The sequence below is a fragment of the Amblyomma mixtum genome, chromosome 8 (assembly GCF_055824585.1).
Source record: "Amblyomma mixtum isolate Tamu chromosome 8, ASM5582458v1, whole genome shotgun sequence".
NCBI classification, from domain to species: Eukaryota; Metazoa; Arthropoda; class Arachnida; order Ixodida; family Ixodidae; genus Amblyomma; species Amblyomma mixtum.
The window spans coordinates 143,083,667-143,106,360 of NC_143019.1; the positions used below are offsets into that span (position 1 = coordinate 143,083,667).

Genomic DNA, 22,694 nt, shown 5'->3' on the forward strand with positions numbered 1-22,694 from the left:
AGATTACGTTCAAGACCGGGGAAATAACATGCTAAATTCTTTATAGAAAGCCGCACTGAACCCGTCCGGTCCAGGCGACTTACCGGGATTTAAACTGTCTATTGCTTGCTCCACTTCCCCTAGCGTTATATCCTGCTCTAATCGGTCTTTTGTTTTGTTGTGAAGACGAGGTATCTCGGCTTGAAAGCTCGTTAAATGTGCTAGCATCAATCGGATGCGACACGAAGAACGCCTGATAATGCTTGAAAAAGGCTTCTTTGATGTTATCAATCTCCATTGTTACAGCGCCTCTCCATTCTATTTCGTTAATGTGGTTTCTTTCGGCACGAGCTTTTTCTAAACCAAGCGCTCGTTTTGTTAGCGCCTAATCCGCAGCTATGTCTTCTGCCCTTGCCCTCACCAGCTCTCCCCGATGAAGTTTTTCTTCGATTAGCTCTAGGTTTGCTTGGTGTTGCTTATGTATTCTATCCATTTACCGCGCGCTCGGCATTCCCGTTTTAGTATCTTCTCAAGCCGTGCCTTTAGCTTCGTTTCCTATTGTTTCGCCTACAGGTAGCTCTTTGTATTGCATTTAATTTTAAAGTTTCCTTAGTGAGCTCCCACAGCTGCCATATTCTCATGTTTCTATTTGGTTTCATTTTTGCGATTTGTTCTGTTACAGTTGGGTTATAAAATTCGTCCTCAAGTACCGTGTCATTTAACTTCCACATTTCTCAAGAAAAACCATTCCCCTTCTTAAAGATACTGCACTGAAGCAAACAATGGTGAGAAAATGATACCAGCAGAACTCCATAACTATTGCATATAGGTACGGTATCCAGAGATGCATAAATGCGATCTAGCCGTGTATGACTTCAGCCCTCGAATCGTGTGTACTTTAGAGCACGCGCTCCTTTGATACACCGTGCCACATCCTCTAGGTTGCAGTTCTCGATCATTCGCAACAACTCTTGAGTGCTTTTATCTCGAAAACCGCGTATGCTTGTCTTGTCGTGCGGGTTAAGGACACAGTTGTAATCGCCCATAAAATAAGCTCTCTGTCCATGCTAAGGCGTTCTTCGATATTTTGAAAAAATGCGCCTTGGCCATCAACCTCATTAGGCGCGTAGAAGCAGACAATACGCCAGTCAGCGTTTCTCAGCAAAAAATTGAGTGTCAAGTATCGACCCGACATGCGCAAATGATGACCGTGTACCTCTAGCCCAGGCAACTTCTTAACAAAAAGAACACAACCAGCCGATGAGCCCATAGCATGGCTAATGACGGCAAAGTACCTAGACCTGAAACGTAGCACCATGCTCCCGGTCTCTTTTTCGCCGTCAACTTTAGTCTCCTCCAGAGCCAGTACATCAATATCTTGCTCCGTTATAAGCCGGTACAGCTGGCTTTGTTTTCTTTTACCTGCCAGACCTCTTACGTTTAGGGTGGCAACATTGACGGAGATGCAGGAGTCATTTTTACATAGGAAGAAGAGACCGAAAGCACGGTGCTGACCTCCCGCGTCTAGCATGTCTCTAGACGTTGCCGTCCCCGCCGGTGTCATCCTTGCGCGAACACTTGCCCCTGGTCAGGAGGCGCCTTGTCGCCGCGACGCTTGTCGCACGGAACCTTTGGGCGCGGCCGCAGACTGGACCGTCGTGCTTGAGGCGCTTTTGCCGGTGGTTGCTCGACGCTGGGCTCTGGTGACTTCTCCCCGTCGGGCTTGATCTCAGCATGCGGACGCTTCGCCTGGGTAGTGACGCCGGTAGTCATGCGGGCGTTGGCCTTCTAGTCCTGATCCTCGCTGGCCACCTTTGATTCCACGGCCACGGGCACTGGCGGGCTGGCTCCAACTTTGCCGCCTCCAGACGTGTCAAAGATGGGTCACTAGTTGGCGACCCGCTCTCCTGTGCGACCGTCATATCGGTGTTGCTCCTCGCAACTGCTAGCTGAACCACCGCCCCCTCCGTTTTGCCCGCGTCGTCAGCACCACTCGCTGCCTCCTCCGCTTCGACGACGTCCATGTCGTCCATGAGTTCTGCGGAGCCGCTCGCCGCTACGCACCCGATAGCCTACGCGTAGGTTCGAACGCAGTCAGCCTCCGAGTGTCGATAGCGTCGGCACTTCGAGCACTTGGGCATCTTGCAATCGCGGCGAACGTGCCCCGTGCCGCCGCAGCGCAGACACTGCATCGGCCGCCCAGGCACCACCACGAGAGCCAACTCGCCAGCGACTCGAACCTGGTGGGGCAGGTCGTCCACCTTCATGCCTGACTTCATCTTAGGAGCACGGTCCTCGGGGTGGACCGCTTCTCCTTCATACCGGCAACGCGCCAACGCTTCCGGGTGACCTTGGCAACGTTCCCGAACGCCGCGAATGCCGTACGGATGTCCTCATCGGCGACGCCGTGTTGCATCCAGTGCAGGCGCAACTTCACCTGGTGGTCTTCCGGCTCCAAGACGATGCAACGGCGTCCCTTCACTTCGAGCTCCGCCCCGCCGTGGTGGCTCAGTGGTAACGGCGCTCGACTGCTGACACGAAAGACGTTGGTTCGAACCCAGCCGCGGCGGCCGAATTTCGATGAAGGCAAAATTCTAGAATCCCGTGTACTGTGCGATATCAGTGCACGTTAAAGCACCCCAGGTGGTCGAAATTTCCGGAGCCCTTCACTACGACGTCCCTCATAGCCTGAGTTGCTTTGGTACGTTAAACCCCAATAAACCAAACCGAACTTCGAGCTCCTTCAAGGCGGCCAGTTTCTTTGCGGCATCCGCGCTACTAAACGTAACCGCCCACACGTGGTTTGTTGGTACGCCCCCAACGCCACAACATCGGGCAGCGCACCAACGTTGGCGAGGGTGTCTCTGGAGTCCTCGACCCTGTAGGGTCTCACACACACGTCACCGCGTAGAAACCCTGTGTTTAAAATGACACGACCAGTGGGCAGGATATTCAGAACGATCTCGTATTTCTTTTCTTTGTCGTTGGTAAACCTGTTTCCGCGGCCAGCGACGGCCGCCATCGCCGCTCGAGCCCATGATCCTGCGACTATCCGCTGTCGCGTCAGGAAGTAGAAACTGTACCGTTTTTTGTGCGATGTAGTTTTCCCAGTGCCCTTTTACAGGGCCTTGTACAGTGGAGGCCCAGGCAGAGGTGTTTTCGGAAACAAACATCTCAAAAATGAATGGGGAAAAAACAAAAGCAATTTTATTTGCGCCTAAAAAGGAACGCTTGGCCCCTAGTCATGAGCTAAAATTAGAACCTAACGAAATAGATATCGTGAAAGAACATAAAATACTAGGTGTCGTATTTGGAGTCGTATTTTGGAGAATACGACACCTGGGACGATGACATGGGACAGTCATGTTGAGCAAAAAGCTAAAAAACTCTCATCTGCTGTAGGTGCCTTATTTCGAACGCGTGATCTCTTTCCGATATTCATTAGACTACAAGTTTACCACGCACTCTTCCGTTCACACCTTAACTATTGCACACTAGTAAGGGGTACTAGTAGTAGTAGTAACGTCTACAAAAAAAAAACGTCGATACACTTCTGCGTCTAGGAAAAAAAGCCATGCGTTCCATAAACAATGTAACATATTTACATCGTTCAGTTGAACTATTTCGTGAGCATCATGTCATCAATATCGAGTCTCTTTACAGTTACCGCCTTCTCTACCACTTTCGTTTTGCTAATGAAATGTATAAAGAATTCTTAATGACACTCTCAGGTGCAACGTTGCGTTGCAATATTTCTAAATCACGTGCCCCTGAAAAATGTTTGATTTCACACCACCGAATTAATTACCTTCTCCACTAATTAAGTTACACATCGCCAGTGTTACTAAATAAGATCAATCTACCTAGTTTTAATAACGCTCGAATAACGCGCGAAATTTTGCGTTCAATGTTTCTGGAGTGACCCGTGTTTGCTGATTCTGGCGTAAAACGGTAACTCGTACAATAAAAACATACACGTGGTAGTTTAACCTCTCACACTTGCAGTATCAGGTGCATGTTAACCCAAGTCTTTGTATAACCTCTCGATATCGTTTTTTATTCATTTACTTCACCTCTTATTTTTCTGAATTTATGATAAAATGTGACTGTTTTCTTTAAGTATAGCAATTGATATCTTCTTTAGAATTTTTTGTACTGCTGTCACTGTTGCCTGCCGCCGGCTTCCAGGCCTCGTCAAGCTGTTGCTACAGCTTTTTGCCTGGGAGACTGTTAACATTGTAAAATGTTGAAATAAAGCTGAATTGAAGTTGAATTGAAAAGTTAAAGAATGCAGGTGCCACCATGAACAAAAACCTTCTTTTTTAAGCTCAACACCGGAACCCTACCGGTTAAAAAATTTTTAGAGGGAAAGGAATTATTTTTACCCTGGGGATCTCACTGTTTAATTTACATTAAGCCGGAAACAACAGACAACATTTTTTAACGCTGTTAGGAAGGGGTTTATTTTTTGGGATGTATTGCAGCGAACCCGAAAGAAAGAATGACCACTAGACGCCTATGGCATCTGTGACTTATCTGCAGAAGAACTGAGGATTGGGCGAGTTGGTGCTGATCCATCGTAAAAAAACCAGCGCTTACGAACACGGACAGAGGACAAGGTGAAACGGACTGACGGCGCCGTCAGTCTGTTTCACCTTGTCCTCTGTCCGTGTTCGTAAGCGCTGGTTTTTTACGATGGTGACTTATCTGTTGAAAATGAGGATGAGGTACCGTTTGACTTAATAATGCTGATAGGCCTCCACTGTATGTGGCGCTCCAGAATGGCAGGCTACCATTCTGTCAAAGACGCAAGACCTGTCCGAGATCTTTCGGGAAAGCATGGACTGTTTTCTGACCATCCAGAGAGCCGCTGCGGAGCCTCCGGAGTGGCTCTCGGACTAGAGCCGCTGTGCAATTTGCGTGAATTGTAATCTGACGAAGCCAGATTCATGCTGGCTGACCACGCCAGTGCCGTGTGTATGTACAGAGGGCAAAACGCATGCCTAGAACAACCAAACTGTGCGTTCCGGAGCTCCCAAAGCCACTGCGACCAAGAAAGCAAAAAATGACGATGAAATTCTATGAGTTTAACAGCACATGTTTTCATCCAGACCATCTTTAACCAAATCTTATCACTAGTTATCGCGTGTTACGCCCGAAACACGCTCAGAGCGTGTTCTAGACATGCGTTTTGCCCTCTGTACTACAAAGCGTTTAATGTATTTTGTTGATTGCTTGTTTTGTTCAATGTTTATGTGTCAAAGCCAGGCAATAAAAAACTAAAAGAGCTGGCATGGCGGAGTGGTTTGCGTGCTCGTATCGCACTCCGGAGACCCTAGTTCCATTGCCCAACTCCACCAATTTCCTACTCGGTTGTATTTATTTATCTGGTCTGACTAGAAAGCTTAATAAGGCTAATTGGTTAATTAAGCAATTAACTCAACTCAGTGCCACTTACTTGGAGCATGACTATACGATCCCTTCAATTAGTTGTATGGTTACTAGCCGAAGTACAATTGGCCCCGTTTGAATTTCGCTCACTGTGACGTCACGACCATTTCGACCTGCTAAGGCGGCCACCTGAGGTCTTTTGCTTTGCCTGTCGAAGTGTTGCTTTCGCAACAACAACAACAAAAAGAAAAAAAAAGTTTGGCACAGTGATCATGAAGTCAAGCCGAAGCCTCGCTCGCTCGCTCGGTCACTGGGCGCTCACCGCTGGGTGACTAGACGAGCGGGCGAGCGCGCGGCGCCGTAAAACCTGTGGCCGGCGGAGCGTTGTGCTCATGCCCAGTGACGTCGTTTCTAGTCCGCCCCGCTGTGCTGGCCGCCAAGGTCACAAGGTCAGTAAGCTGCGGGCTCACGAAATGCAAATGTCTAATGTAAAAAAGTGAAGTCCTCCTGCAGGAGTTCCATTGCAGCGGCACTGTCGAAGTTTGCTCCAAGCAAGCAGAACATTTTCGCCTTAAATTTACGCAGTGCATGAGGTTAATTTGCTAACTGAACTGCTGAACGGACTATGCGTATATGTCGCCAAAAGTCGCTCCTAGAAATTTTACTTTCTTTCTCGATCAAAGTGTTCGGACATTGTAGGGCCCCGCGCGATGAAACGTATCTCAGCCTCTACGACACCGTAGGATTGCAGTGCTCTCACTAGTGATGCATCATACCTAGCTGCCTCTAAGTATTTCCCATGTAGATAGTGTGGCCATCCAAAATAGCTTGTTAACTGTCGTACCCGATAGCTTTCTCCTGGCTACAGGCATACAACGATTTCCTGGCGCACGTCGTGGTCTTCGGGATTAGTATTAGAACAGGTGAGGAATCATGATATATAGGTACACGTAGATATGCGTGTTTGCTGGTCAGCAAGTCAGGTTCTAGACAGTGCTCATATGACCGCATTCAGGAACAACTGTATTCAGTAGTCACTGTATTGATCTTCATTAGAACAATAAAATTTTCAGGTTTGTGGTCTCTACTAGTAGCAGATACAGTGATGGTGGTCAATTTATTTCTGATATTTTTTTACAGAAGGTTGGCCAACCACTGGGAGAGGTAAGCCACCATCAGGGCTGTTCCGTGCTTCACCTCGCATAGGTGCAGTACGAACTGACTTCCTCGTCACCTGGACAACACCTCGAGCAGAAGAAGGCTTCAGTGAAGAGCCCCCTCTCGTCTACACGTTAGCAGCCAGACAGTCTGGCAAGGGCAAAGGGTGGGAAGAGGTCGATCAGGTGAGCTGCATCTATGTGTGATTGCTTGGGTGATCGCACCGTGGAAGCTCTGTTAAGACACAACATTCATCTGGAAGCAAGGAAGGGGCTTAATTTTAGTAAAATATCCACAGAAAAATTTCTTTGTAATGGACGTTAACAATTATTGCCCACCAGGCGATGCGTCGATTGCATGCCTTAAAGCCAAAGTCTATCTCTTTTAAAAACTGGACAATTAGCCGTATAGGGTGCACGCTTGATTAGATCACATTGAGTCTAATGGTAAGTATGTGTTGTACCTTGATATCTTCCACAGTGCTGTTAAAAAGCAGATGTTTGCATAGAAGCTCGAATTAAATTGCTATTTCCTCAACGCATCTACGGGAGCACAGACCTTTGGGCTAGTTGGTTCATAGCAGAAACGTACAAGCGCTAAAAAACACGGACAGAGAAGAGACTTGGACAACACGAGTTCAGTTGAAAGTAAGCGCTCGTGTTGTCCAAGTCTCTTCTCTGTCCGTGTTTTTTAGCGCTTGTACGTGTCTGCATCTACGGGTGCCGGGAATTCGGGCACGAAGGTATGTGCACTGTCTCTAGCTTTCAAGGTCGTTTACGCAGGAGTCAAGGGCTGTAAAGTTTGCGATTGCATCGTTTGATCTATCACCGCCATTAGCAGTTCAATTCGTTAAATTTTACGCTTGGACAAATCTACTGCTTTGCGGATAAAGATCTTAACGCAGAAGGCTCTGGTTTCCTGGAAAGAATAATGTGGGTATGTTTGGAAACACAAATATTGAAGCGCTAATTAGTAAACAACGACAAGAAACAATATTTCGTTATGACAAAATGCTAATCAACAAAAAGTGGTTCATTTATAACCCACTTCAAGACCAGCATAAACCTTAGCAAAGGGCCAGGCAGCTGCGCAATGGGTTCCAGCGCCTCATTCACGGCGGTCTTGCCAGTGTTCAGTCCATATCTGATCTTACTATACTTGTGGTGAACTGCCGTAGCATAAAGAATAAAACTGATAATTTTGCCACGCTTATTTCCTCAGTCCAACCGCATGTGGTCATGGGTACTCTATCCTGGCTGAACGAATCAATTCACAGCTCCGAAGTCTTTCCAGCAGATTTTGAAGCTTACCGTTGGGATAGGCACTCACGTGGAGGTGGCGTTTTCCTGCTCATTCACTCGAGTATTCGCTGTTCTGCTCTGCCGAAACTTAATGGCTGCGAAGAATCTGTTTGGCGGAATCTACATTTAGAGAACGGGCAGCTGCTTACACTTGGCTGTTTCTATCGTTCTCCTATGCGGGCTAGTCCAGATATATTTGTATCTCTTTCTGAATTCATAAGTAAGATGCACAACGATTACATCATTGGAGGTGATTTCAACATGCCTGAAGTTACATGGGTTGACAATAAACCAGTCCTTACCAACCTGTCAAAGCTGTACGTTGATTTCCGCGACCTCATTATTGCAAACGACCTGTATCGGTTTGTTAAGGAGCCAACCAGATCATGCCATGGTTCCTCGTCTTTTCTAGATTTGCTTTTTCTAACCGAGATTCACTTGTGCGTGATAGTTATATTATCCCAGGTATCAGTGACCACGACTGTGTCGTTGCACACGTGCCAATGACCCAGCCTTCAGTGCCACACAGGCACCCCAGGAAAATCTTCTTCTATGAGAGAGGCGATTACTCATTAGTATCTAGCTAGCTAGCCAACTATTTACAAGACTTCATATTCATGAGCCAGCGTTTCGATGCTACTGCGCTGTGGGACATATTTAAGCAGAAACTTAATGTGCTCATTGACAAATATGTTCCATTAAAAAACATATCAGCTAAGCGGCGCAAGGACAAGCCGTGGGTAACTCGGGAAACTAAATTATTCATTAAGAAAAAGCGTCGTCTCCTAAACACGTACAAAAAATACCGGAACACGGAAGTACTTGAAAAGGTGCGTGCTCTTAGAACGGACATACAAGTTACAAATAAAGCTGCGAAAAAAAACGTACATGAATGAGTTAGGTGCTAAAATTCAGAGTAATCCAAAAGAACTATGGAAATTTCATAAAGTTAATGGCCGTGAATCAGTCGGTATTCCGGGACTGAATGACGGCGCTGAACCTATAACTGATGATTTTGATAAGGCATGCTGTTTCAATGATTATTTTAAGTGTGTTTTCGCAGCGAACTCGCATCATGAAATGCCAGTCATGGATGTCCATGTGCAAGAGACAATGCCTGAGCTAACAATTACATACAACTGTATGTTAAACCTGCTAAATAACCTAAAGGTGTCTTCGGCAAGCGGGCCCAAAGATGTTCCCGGTCATGTCTTTAAGGTCTGCGCTGAAATCATTGCTCATTACTTAGTTATTCTACACATGAAATCGTTAGATACAGGAATAATATCCCAGCAATGGAAAAACGCTAACGTGGTGCCCATTCATAAGTGTGGTCCTAAAAAACATAGTTGCTAATTACAGGCCGATTTCGCTTACAAGTATTAGCTGCAAAACGTTTGAGCACATAATATATAGCGCAATGATGAAGCATTTGGAACAAAATGAATTTTTCACTAAAGCTCAGCATCGTTTCAGATCAGGTTACCCGTGTACGACGCAGCCCTTACAATTTAGCCATGATATTTTTTCTTCATTTGACAAGGGTCTACAAACGGATTGCATTTTCTTAGATTTCAAGAAAGCGTTTGATTTGGTACCTCATGATTTGCTACTGTATAAACTATCTTTAATCAAGATTCCAACTTCTCTTCTAAACTGGCTATAATGTTACCTGCAGGGACGTAAACAACGTGTATTGATTAATGGTTCCCAGTCTGATTTTGTTCCTGTATCATCGGCGGTACCGCAGGGATCTGTTTTAGGACCTCTGCTGTTTCTAGTTTATATTAATGACATTTCTAAATATATGATTTGTAAAATACGTTTATATTGGGTGGAAAAAACAGCGCGAAAAGGACGGAAGACAAAGATGAAGGAAACCACACGGACGAGCGCTGACTCACAACTATTTTTTATTCAGAAAAAACAGACATTTATAGTTAAAAAGTCACATGACCTGACGTCACTCGCGCACATGCCCAGACTAACAACAGTCTAAGAACTACATCATGTGTCAAGATTCAAACCTTACAACGCGATTTTTAGAACACTGTGATTAACCGAAAAAACAATATACAGCCAGAAAAAAACACAAAAAGCCACTAAAAAAACACAGCACAAATCACGTGTTGTCAAGAAATGCGACCTCTTTATCGACCATCAATAAGGAAGGCTGACTGACGCATTCACCCCGTCTTTTCCGAATATGATATGCCTCAATGAGCTCCCTTGTCGTCTTATCTCTATGGCGGAATAAAATACGTGTGTGCGCGACTAAAGGTCTGCATACTTTTTTATTTTCAAGCTTGCAAGCTTTGCAGTGCTCTTTTAGATGCGAATAGTTTGAATCTGATAGTGAACGAAGATGCTCCCTAAGTCGAATATTTATACATCGGCCGGTCTGTCCTATATATACTCTTTTACATGAAAGAGGAACCCAAAATGAACGTATACCAACTCGCCCAACTTTCCATTCTAATACGTTTATATGCTGACGATTCTGTTATCTACCATGTTATTAACAGTTCTTCAGATTCTTGTCATTTGCAGTGCAACTTGGTTCGCGTACAACAATGGTGTTTGAAGTGGCAGATGTTTCTGAACCCAATATAATGTCAGTTTATTTCTTTCACACGCAAGCATCACCCTTCCCTGGCTGAATACAAACTAGATTCTAGCCGACTTTCTAGAGTTTCTTACTATAAATACCTCGGCGTTTACTTTTCGTCCAATCTCACCTGGAACGAGCACGTCGGGCACATTTCTGCTAAAGCTTATGGCATGTTAAATTTTCTAAGAAATTTTAAAATAGCACCACTAAAAGTTAAAGAGCTTATATATTTCACCTATATTCGGCCAATATTGGAGTATGCTTGTGTTGTTTGGCACCCCCCAACATTAAATTTAACCGACATGCTTGAGCGTATTCAGAATTTTGCCGCTCGGTTTGTCTAAACTAACGCCGGGATGGGAGCTGTTGCGGAAACGCCGTACGAGTTCCCGGTTAGAAATGCTCTATAAAATCTTTCACCTAAAAATAAAAATAAATAAGAAAATTATTTGTTTCCACCGCATTTCAGGTCAAACAGACTTGACCATGGATGGAAGATTAGAGAAATTAAATGCAAAACTAACACTTATCAAAATGCATTTTTCCTATCTACCATTCATGACTGGAATCGGCTGCCCCATGAAATTGTTGAGTGCCGTTCCGAAGCTATGTTCCGCGCGTTGCTGTCTGATGTATGAGTGCGCAGTTGGCTTTCTTTTTTTGTTTTTATTTTGTCATGCCTTGTTGTTCCATATTTCATTCATTTTGTACTTGCTGTGTCATGCCTTGTTCTATTGCTTTTTTTTCTTTCTTTCTCTTTTTTTGCTGGCCTATTGTTCTGTTATGTATCCTCACCCTCCCTGCCTACGGGCGCTGCAGGTATTTCTAATAAATAAATAAATATTTCATCCGAATTTAACAGAAACAAATTGATAGGAGCGGGACATGGAGCAGACAGAGCGCACAACTGAAGGTTTTTTAGTGCCATATTGCAAATATGAAGAGCACAAAAAGCCAGCTCAATTCTATAAAAAATAAATTGAGTTTATTGTAAAAGCATTGAGTGAAAAATAATTGCAAGTCGCTACTCTGCGAGTTCTAATGGTTAGAATATTAATGAGTCCCCCCTTTTTCCAAAAAAACATACATTGGTGAGATATCCTGAGCTCTGAAACTATATTGTTAATCATGTTTCTCACAAATTCCGATAGAAGCAATCAAAATAATTAATAGACGATATTAATGTATTAAATGTCTGCTACAATGCTGCAAAAATATTTCTGAGGGGTACAATTATTATCTCATCCCAATTTTCTTACCGACGCAGTGGCCCACCGCCCACCTCCTTTCTGCCGCCCCCTGCTACGCTTGCCTTCTCTTGGAATTCACTCCGTTACCCTTAAGGACCAGCGGTTATGCTGCCTTCGCATTACATGCCCTGCCCAAGCCTTCCTCTTGATTTCGACTAGGATGTCGTTAACCCGTATTTGTTCTCTCACGAGCTCCGCCCTCTTCCTATCCCTTAACGTTACACCTATCTTCTTTCTTTCCGTAGCTCGCTGCGTTGCCCTTAACTTACGCTGAACCCTCTTTGTTAGCCTCCACGTTTCTGCCCCATAGGTGAGTACTGGTAAGATACAGCAGTTGTATACTTTTCTCTTCAGGGTTATTGGTAAGCTGCGATTCATGATCTCAGAGAACCTGCCAAATGCGCTTCATACCATTCTTATTCTTCTAGTTATTTGCCTCTCATGATCCGGATCAGCTGTCACTACCTGCCCTAAGTATACATATTCTCTTACTACTTCCAGCACCGCGCCATCAATTGTGAACTGCTGTTCTCTTGCTAGAATGTTCAATATTACTTTGGATTCTGCATGTTAACTTTTAGCCCCACTGCTCTGCTCTCCCTGTCTAATTCGTTGATCATGCTTTGCAGCTCATGTCCTAAGTGACTTAGCAAGACAATGTCATCAGCGAATCGCAGATTACTCAGGTATTCTCCATTAACGCTTATCCCCAACTGGTCCCATTTCAGGCCCCGGAATACCTCCTGTAAACAGGCAGTGAATAGCATAGGCGAGATCGTATCTCCCTGCCGGACACCTTTCTTTATTGGAATTTTTTTGCTGACTTATGGAGAACTATGGTAGCTGCGCAATCGTTATACCTTCCAATATTTTCCCATACCACTCTTCTACGTCCACTTTCCGCAATGCCTGCATGACTTCTGAGGTTTCTACTGAGTCGAATGCTTTCTCGTAATCAGTGAATGCTATATAGAGGCTGGTTATATTCTGCGCATTTATCTATCACCTGATTGATAGCGTGAATATGGTCTATTGTCCAGTATCCTTTACGAAAACCTTCCTGATCATTTGGCTGATTGAAGTCTAAGGTTGTCGTGACCCTATTAGCGATTGGCTTTGTAAATACCTTGTAGGCAACAGAGAATATGCTGATCGGTCTGTAATTTTTCAAGTCCTTGACGTCTCCTTTCTTATGAATTAAGATAATGTTAGCCTTTTTCCAAACTCTAGTCAGGCTCAAGGTCACAAGGCATAGCGTATGCAGGGTGGCTAGTTTGTCGAGCACAATCTCTCCACACGGGGGATGAATCAGGCAGATCGTAGAAAATGAGATTTTTCCTGCGAGAGTGATTTTCAACATCGTCTAGACGAAGCTGTATGTCTTGAACCAAAAGAGCTGTCTGTCTAGCTGTTGACTGAATTATTTCAACGTCGGATTTAACTGTAGACAGTCTGAAAATGACCTTTTAGTTCAGTGAGGAGGCTATTGAAATCGGATATCGTTCTGTTGATTGAAAGCGTACGTCCTTTTATATCTTGCAGCTCAGAGGTTAGTGTTGCTGTCCATCAAGCAGTTTTTTTTTAATTCAGCCAGAACTATATCCAATTTGTTAGGTCCAGGGTTTGTTTCAGTATCACCATAATAGGGACCGTACGCTATGACAACACTCGGCACAAATAGCGGTCAAATATCTCGCGCTCGGCAGCTGTATCAGGAAATAATAACCGGATTTTTAGCAAGTAGACTGACCGGTTCACTAACCTGCATGATGAAGTAAGCCAGATTCGATAACTGTGCCGTGGCACAACTGCCAAGCCCAGTTCACATCCAGAGAATAGCAAGCAAAGGTAAGAAAACCGTCTTCAAAGAGCCATGCAAAGAAAACGAAGAAAACTAGCATGGGAAGAGTAGAGATCTCTACAAGGAAATTCCAGGTAGGAAGGGAAGTTTACAAGAACAGCAGCTTGGACGTGTTGGTAATTCAGTGCCTGTCTCCTGTCCTGTCCCGTTGTTTTTCGCTGTTCCATTACAAACCAAGGGAAAGTTTTGTGAAAACATGAGCATGATAAAGGACGAACAAGGCAGGAACCAAATAAAAGCAAAGGGGATAAAGAAAAGGGGCAAGAACACAGAGGAGAGCTATAAAAAATAGGCCTTGGATGTCCACGGTGAACGCAAGGATGTGGGGAACATCTTAAAGAGTGAAGTCGAGTGGCCCTTAGGCAGCATTACTAACATCAAAGCTAGCGGGAATGACGGGATTCAAGTTGACCCATTCTAAATAATAAAAAACATTCAGTTAAAATTCTGCACTCAATTTGCCAACGAAATTGGAAAACCTGCAATGACGAGAGAATTGGAAGAAATCAGCTTAGACCTTAATTCTCAACAAAGGCAGGGCCAAAAAGTTCTAACTACCTTACAAGTGCGCTTATTTCCCATCACCTAGGCTTCAGCCTTCACCTAGGCTTCAGCAGTATGCCAGTCGAGAGCTAACACAAGTGCAGGAAAGATTTCGTAAGAGCAGAGGAAATAGAGAGGAGACTGTCAACTTAGGCTGGGTCATAGAGGAAGCAAAAGATTTACAGAAAAGTATTTACTTCTTCATTGACTGCGCTAGGCCATCTGGCCTTCATCCTGGGGAACCTCTACGTGGGGCAAGAGAACCGGACAAGGATCAACTGATTGGTTCCAAATTGGGAAAGGATTGGGACAAGGCTGCAAATTGCCGCCCTACGTATTTAGCCTATATGGAGAGTAAGTGATGAAAAATGCCGGTTTGATGACTTCCAAGCTTTAGTGAAGACAGACGCAAGGAGCATAAATAACCTCAGACTTGCCAATAATACCACGCTATTGGCAGGAAGTGCAGAGGAACTCAAGGGCATTTTGTTGAGAGTGAAAAAGGAGGGCGCAAAAGTTGGCTTGAAACTCAGCAATAAAAACGCAACGACCGTGGCACCTTTAAGCGTTACTTCCTGGCAAATAGAAGTGGAAGAAATGGAAGCACTGACAGATTTTATGTTCTTTTGCTCCAACATTACCACAGAAGGTGACAGCAACCATCAGATTAAAAGGCGCTGACTGCTTGGTAGGATGTTACGGCTAACTCTGAAAGCGTATTAAGTAGCAGATTGATCACTTTGGAAACAAATATCTATATAATTCTAGCTGCGGCTTTCCCAATGGTAATGCACGGCTGTGACATTTGGACCATAAAAAAGTCTGAGCGTCGAAAAATTTATGCTTTTGATCTGTTCTGCAGCCGAAGACTCATGAAAGTTCCTTAGACTGCAAGGGTGTCAAATGACAGATTACTAGCTGCAATCAACCCTGAGTGCTAAGTGGCAGTTAAAGTCAAGTTAAAGCTGAAATAATTTGGCCAATTATTGCGTAGAGTAGTCCCTGGAAAAAACCCTGGTGCTAGGAAAGACTGAGCACAAGAAAAAGGGGGAGGATAAAGTTTAATAACGTCGTGCTAGAACGGCTACTTGGGCTAGTTGGTATAGATTTATTGCTACGAGGCAGCGCACAGAGACGACGAACAAGAAGGGACACACAGCAAGGCGCGAAGAACTATGAACTGAATTTTATTCGGAAAAATAGCATCACCGAAGCTCCGAAGATTAAACTGGCTGAATTCGGATAGACACTTAAGAACCGAGAGGCCTCGCGTGCTCTGGTACATACGGCCACGAAAAGTCGAACGCGACGTAACAACATAACACCGACAATAGTGCAAACTTTTCATTTCTTACGGTGTACATGGTCTGTTCTGAAAGTAGTAGGACTGATTTTTTTAAACAAAATTTATTCAATATAATAGGACAAACGATTACAATTTTTCAAGGTAGCACCCTTCCGCACCTACACGTTGCTGCCAATGAGTTTTACAGTTTTCGTACGCCTCCAGGAACGCCTGGACCGGAATGCTGTTTAGCTCCCTCGTCACGGCCTGTTGAACCACCTCTACCGATCCGTGATGTTTCCCCTCGAGCGTGGATTTTATTCTCGGGAATAGAAAAAAGTCTGGAGGGGCCAAGTCAAGGCTGTAGGGGGCCTGAGGCAGCGTTGCCGCCTTGTGCTGGGCAAAAAATCGGGGTCCTCATTCACATAATAAAGAAGATCCTACCGGTTGGCTTTTTCCTCCTCTGACAGCACTCCCTGCACCAACTTCGCGCACGCTTTCCTCATGGATAAGTTTTTTGCCACGATCTCAAAAACTTGGGTTTGAGGAATGCTCAAGTCATCAGCAATTCTCTGATACTCATTCTACGATCACTGTTAAGTAAATGTTTCACTCGCTACACATTTTCGTTGGTCATGCTGGTCGAAGGGCGTCTGGAGCGGTCGTCTTCCTCCACTCTTCCCTTACCTTCTCGGAAAAGCTTGTGCCACTCAAAAAACACCTGATCTACCCATGGAAGCGTCACCGTAGGCCTCCTTAATCATGTTATGAGTCTTCTTGCCCGTTTTACCAAGATTTACTTAAAATTTGATCGCGTATCGCTGATCGAGTAAACGCTCGACTATTCTGCGTGACGAGACGTTTCGACAGGGGCTCACAGTACAAGCGACCTCCTCTCTTCAACGGCCGAGAGCCGACTGGCGATTTTCCCCAGCATTCCCAATATGAATTCCAGAAGAGGGCAAATACGGGCTGGTTGGTACATGTTTTACGAATTGGAAAAACAGCGCAATCAAAGACGAGACACAAGAGAAGGACAAAACACCAGCGCTGACTAACAACCAAATGGTTTATTGCTACAGGCAAGGCAGCATATATATGAAATGGCACGAGTAAAAACACAAAATAAGCATGAGAGAAAGATACCGCACAACCACACAACTTGACTAAAAAAAGGCACGTCACTGATTAAGATACGCAAGTTCCTTTGAGAGTAGATTTATGGATGGGCTGCTGATACAGGTGTTACCGAGCTTTCGGATATGGCAAGCCTCCGAAATGAGCCTTGTGGTCTCATCTTTATAACGGGCGATGATAGTGGTCCGATTGAGGTGCGCTTCGCAATCTTCCCACTCAGCACAGTGCACAGCAAGGTGGTTTCTGCGAGACTTGTTCTCTATATCTTTTGCATGTTCACGCAGTCTATCGTTGATGCATCGTCCCGTCTCACCGATGTAGAAACTGCCGCAAGTCTCGCAGAAACCACCTTGCTGTGCACTGTGCTGAGTGTGAAGATTGCGAAGCGCACCTCAATCGGACCACTATCATCGCCCGTTATAAAGATGAGACCACAAGGCTCATTTCGGAGGCTTGCCATATCCGTAGGCTCGGTAACACCTGTATCAGCAGCCCATCCATAAATCTACTCTCAAAGGAACTTGCGTATCTTAATCAGTGACGTGCCTTTTTTTAGTCAAGTTGTGTGGTTGTGCGGTGTCTTTCTCTCATGCTTATTTTGTGTTTTTACTCGTGCCATTTCATATATATGCTGCCTTGCCTGTAGCAATAAATTATTTGGTTGTTAGTCAGCGCCGGTGTTTTGTCCTTCTCTTGTGTCTCGTCTTTGATTGCGCTGTTTTTCCAATTCCCAATATCCCCCTTCAACAATCCTGCACGCGCAGACCACCTCTCATCCGCCCGTTCGCCCAGGAAAAAACCAGTCCTACTACTTTCAGAACAGACCCTGTATAATTCCAAAATAATATACCTGTGAATATTGCTAACTTTCTCTAAATAATTTGATCTCTCGATTCGAGGAAATCACTCCAAGGAATCTACATTTATAATAGTTGTAATGATGCATGCGCAAGACCTCTCCATGGATGTCGCGATAAGTAAGCAGAGAACAAAAAAAAATTGCAATTAAAAGGGAAAAAAAGGTTTAGACTGGAGAAAAGAGACATTATTGGCAAGAAAATGCGCTAAATGCTTTGAGCAGACAGTGAGCAGAAGTGATAGAGAGGAACATACGTTTATTGAATTCAAGGGTTTTCGCCGTTGTCGGTGCTTCAGGCCTGCATGGCCTGCGTCAGCTTCTCTTGTTCCGAATGGAAGATTGGTCGATTTAGCTCGTCGTAGGCAAGCATCTACCTTAGTACCCCAGTAATCTTCAGTTCGCTGATAACAATGCCTTGCTAAGTCACGTAGGAGATGAGCTGCAAAACGTGATCAATGAGTTAGACTGGCACAGCGTACTGTGGTTCTAAAAATGAATATGCAGAAAAGCAAGGTAATGTTCGCCAGTCTCGGAAGAGAGCAGCAGTTTACAATTGGCAGCGAGGGGCTGGAAGTGATAAGTAAAATGCACCTACTTATGGCAGGTAGTGATCGCAGATCCGGATCACCAAAGTAAAAAAACTTGAAGACTAAGAATAGGGTGAAGCGCATATGGCAGGTTCTCACAGATGATGAATGGTAGTTTACCAATATAACCCAAGAAAAAAGTACACAACAGCTGATTCTTACCGGTACTCATATATGGGTCCGCAGCGTGGAGACTAACGAAAACTGTTCAACTTAAGGACAGCACAGCCAGCTATGGAAGGAAGAATGATAAGTGTAACGCTAAGACTCAGGACGAGGTTAGAGTGGCTCAGGGATTAAATACGGGTTAGTGACATCCTAAATAAAATCAAGAGGAGGAAATGGAGTTGGTCAGGGCATGTAATGCGAAGGCGACATAACCGATGCAACATAACAGTGCAACACACTGGATTACAATGGAAGGGAAGCGTAGCAGGAGGCGGCAGAAAGTTAGGTGGGTGGTTTAGATTAAGAAGTTTGAGGGGATGAGGGGGCCGCAGTTGGCACAGGACAGGTTTAATTGGAGATTTGGAGAGATATGGGAGAGGCCTTTGTCCTGCAGTGGGCTTAGTGAGGCTGATGATGATGATGATAATTACTTCGAGGTAAGGATCTCACTCTATGCTGTTGTGGCAGCCGCCTCGGGGCTGCTGAGTATTCTGTAAGGGCCCGGCTAATATTACCTGGGGTTGCAAACGTACCCTTCACTCACAAAGCAGACGCGGCAAGAGGCCGTAGTTTGGAGGCAGGTAGAGACGAACACCTGCCTTGTCCGCTTGTTCGCTATACGGGGAACACGCCGCTCTTTCTCACTAGGATAGCATGGAGGCTGCTGAGACAATCCCGTACGCCCAACCTGCGAAGTAGGAGGCTGTGCTGTCCACCTTAAGTGACCAGAGACAGCTGGTTCAGCGTGTGCAGAAAACAGGTAATGGGCGTAGGAGCGCCGTATTTATGGTCTCCCCAGTGGGGGGGAGGGGGGATAATAATTTATTGAATAAAGGTTACCATCACCACCTGCCTGGCCCTGTATATCAGCTGCTGCTATGATTCCAGATCCTATCTGGTCAGTGTTTCCTTCCACCAGCGGTTTTAGGGTACCCTTAGCACGCCCGGGCCATGTGCTCAGTCTCCATGTTCGCGGCAGTACTTGCAGTTGGTCTCATTTTGCTTCTTTGGTAGCGCTGGTGAACGTGTGGGTTTGCCGCCTCCGATTCCTTTTCCGTGTTGAATTGCTTGCTTCCAGGTGGATAACTTTTGGTAGAACTCTCAGGAGCTCCCGTCGGGTTCTCTATGTGTTTAGGGCTTGCATACTTGCCTTTCTATTTGGAGAGGCCCGTTTTGCCAGCTCCCGGCCACGTGCGCTCCGGGATGCCTCGTTCTCTCAGCTGAAGCATTGGGCAGTGATGCAATTAAAATCGCTAATCTTGCTTGCTGCCTTCGAGATTTGGCCATCGCCATCATTTCTGGATGCGTCTTGTGGGTCTGTGACTACAGCATCGATGCTTTCTTGGGCTAATGCAAGCGTTATAGCAACTTTTTCTGTTTAGGTAACGTCTTGGTCTTGATATTCAGACTTGTTACTTTTTGCGCTGTTATTATGTAAGCTGCCACGGCTTTCTTGGTATGGGTTGATGAGATCGCAAAATTTGTTCGGTGCACGTGGCTTAGTAGTGATCTAATTGCAGAGCACTAACGAAAAGAAGTCTTGATCATTCATGCATGTCGGCTAGCTGGTCATGATGGCCAAGATAACAATATGCAATGTGAGCGATCAGTTTTTCCCATCTGTACGCTCAGACGTCACTGCATAGTGACAATATTTTCGTTTGTTGACTTCTATGAGCATTACTTAGCGTCTGCATCCCGTCGCGGATACCTCGAACGTCAACACCATTTCTGTCAACACCCTTATTAAACCTTTGAATACTAGTTATCACATGGTTCTCTCCACCTTCGCAGTCACAGTTCTGGGATTAAACGATCTTTTGGCAGGATTTGGTGAATTTACGTACAAACACGCTTGACTAAATAAGTAATGGGCGCTAGATGCATAGTATGTCTGGCTCCTGAATACAGCGCGGTGTGGCCTCATGGTTTCTTTGCGAGAAGACAACCTTCTCTGAAAGAGACGTGTAGTGACAAACATTTAGAAAGGGATAGTCGCACTCTTCTGTGCTCATGTAAACTGTGTCTTCTATGAGGTTTGAACTACTAAACAGCTAGGGAGATATGAATAGGGAGATTTCTGAAAGTAATAACCGTGAAGCCGTTCCGGAAAGTTTTCAGGAGTTCAGCAGAATGGAAAGTGGGGCGAGTTGGAAGCTGTTCATGATGAAAATGGGGGCGCAAACAAAACGAAGACAGGGAAAGAAGACAAGTTTTATCAATGACGAGCCAATACCTCCTTATTCGGTGGCATATGACCCTAAATCGACAGGATGGAGAGGGCAGTTTGCGAGCAGTTGATGCATGCCTTGCAGTAGCGATCCGCGGTTGTGGCGCTCGTTCTGTCTTCTTTCCCGGTCTCCGTTTTGTTTGCGCCCCCATTTTCAACATTTTCAGCAGCGTAAGCATGGGGTTTGTGGCGGCCTCTGTCGGCGAATGACACGAGCATATCTCTGTGGATCAATGAAGGGCGGCAATCAAGGCGACAGATTCGCGCTCAACTGTGCTTGCATCTCGAAAATTGATGAGCTACTCACAAGCAATATGTGATGACATTAGTGGTCTAATTTTTCATTTGACTGGCAGAAAGTATTGAAGCTTGCTTCTTCAGCTACCGGATTGAAGTGCAGTCAGCTTCCGGAAGCATTCCTAGGCTTGGAGTGACTTGATAACCTCTGCCATGAACAAATCATTTTTGGATGCAAATATATCGGCGTCATCCCTACCCACGTTTGCTTTGAGCGTCCGCGTCCGTGATACCTCGCAAGGCAAGTCGCCCTGTTTTTGCGGGGATGTTTGTTGGTTTGGTTTGGTTTGTGGGATTTAACGTCCCAAAGCGACTAAGGCTATGAAGATGCCGTAGTGGAGGGCTCCGGAAATTTCGACCGCCTGAGGCTCTTCAACGTTCACTGACATCGCGCAGAACATGGGTGGTCTCTAGCACTTCGCCTCCATCCAGATACGACCGCTGTGGCCGGGATCGAACCCGCGTCTTTCGGGTGAGCAGCCGAGCACCATAACCAATGAGCCACCGCGGCTTCGATGTTTGTTGGTATTAGACGTAAGCGAACATACAAGTTGTATCAATGACGAGCGAACACCTCCTTATTCGGTGGCAAATGATTTTAAATCGACAGGATGTAATGGACTGTTTGCCAGCAGTTGATGCACGCCTTGTACTAGCGATCCGCTGTTGTGGCGGGATGAGAAGTTCATTGGGAAAGGAAAGGCTCGGTAATTGTCTCGCACCGGAATTTGCGGTTATGGCAGCGGAAGCAGCCAGGATGCCTCGTGTAGCATCATTTAATTAATAACATCCTAATAATTCCTAGCTGCTTCTCATAAGCTGGTAGATGCGAATCTGGTTTTTAAGTCGCTCTACGGCATCTTATTTGCAGACCCATAAGAGGCAAGGCGTATATACTGCATGCTTTGTCTTAATTATTGAAGAAACTAATTCAAGCATTAAATGGAACCAATGTGCTCGAGCTCCTTTGTTTTGTGTGGTTTGTGGGGTTCAACGTCCCAAAGCGACTCAGGCTCTGAGAGACGCCGTAGTGAAGAGCTCCGGAAATTTCGACCACCTGGGGTTCTTTAACGTGCACTGGCATCGCACAATTCACGAGCCTCTAGAATTTCTCCTCCATAGAAATTCGACTACCGCGGCCGGGATCGAACCCGCGTCTTTCGGGTCAGCAGCCGAGCACCATAATCACTCAGCCACCGCGGCGGCTGGGATCCTACAGGCGGTATGTGATTGCCTTTCCTTTTTCATGAATTTTCCTTAAGGTAAAATTGGACTCAACTATTAATTTCAGTTGATCAACCAGAATAAAAGAGCAACCCCCATGGTTTCTGTGGTTTCAGTTTCCGTCGGCATCATTTATATGCATCCCGCAAGGAGCCTCTCGTTTCGCTACCGGCGTCTGCTTAGCTACATTGAAATAAAAAGGTTGCGGTTCCAACGAGGGCTTAAAAAATGCTAAAGTTCGGGGCCAGGTTGGTCTCTGTAAGGAAAACGCAGACAAACGTTGTATTTTTCTTTCGCAAATCTTGGTTGGTGCCAGACTCTTTCTTTATCGCATAATCCAACCAAGCGCAGATCTATTGATGACGTTTATGTACTCAACGATTGCACCGAAAATTTTAGCAGCGAGAAGCAAGCCCGCAGTTTTTACTATTGCTATTTTTTATTTATTTATTTATTCAATACTGCCAGCCCCCATTTGGTGGCCAAGGCAGGAGCGGTACAAGGATAGATCGTACATCGTTCATCATACCTTTTCTTTTACTTGAGAGCCAGTTTTAAGTCTCTAACGTATCGCTCTTTTTGAATAACGACACTGCATTTTCATTGGCTTTTCAATACACTTTTTTCTCAGTTTTTCATATTTCATCGAATTTATTTATTTGTTTTGATTTAGGGGTTTCAAACCCTCACTTGTCAAGGATGCACTTGAACACACTTTTTTGCTTTCGGCGCCGTGTGGTGCTTTAATCCATGGTTCTTTTTCTAACAAGAAGCGATGAAATAGGAATGCAGTATTGACAACCAGGAGACGAA

At 45.2% G+C, this 22,694-nt stretch overlaps 1 protein-coding gene across 1 annotated transcript in view; it reads left to right on the forward strand.

The window, feature by feature from the left end:
• Window positions 1-22,694, forward strand: part of LOC149334678 (uncharacterized) — a 186,825-nt gene that overhangs the window by 128,832 nt on the left and 35,299 nt on the right. Inside the window, exon 5 of the mRNA XM_089555289.1 lies at window positions 6,511-6,713. Within this exon, the coding sequence (XP_089411415.1) occupies window positions 6,511-6,713 (203 nt within the window). The remainder of the gene's footprint in view (window positions 1-6,510; window positions 6,714-22,694) is intronic.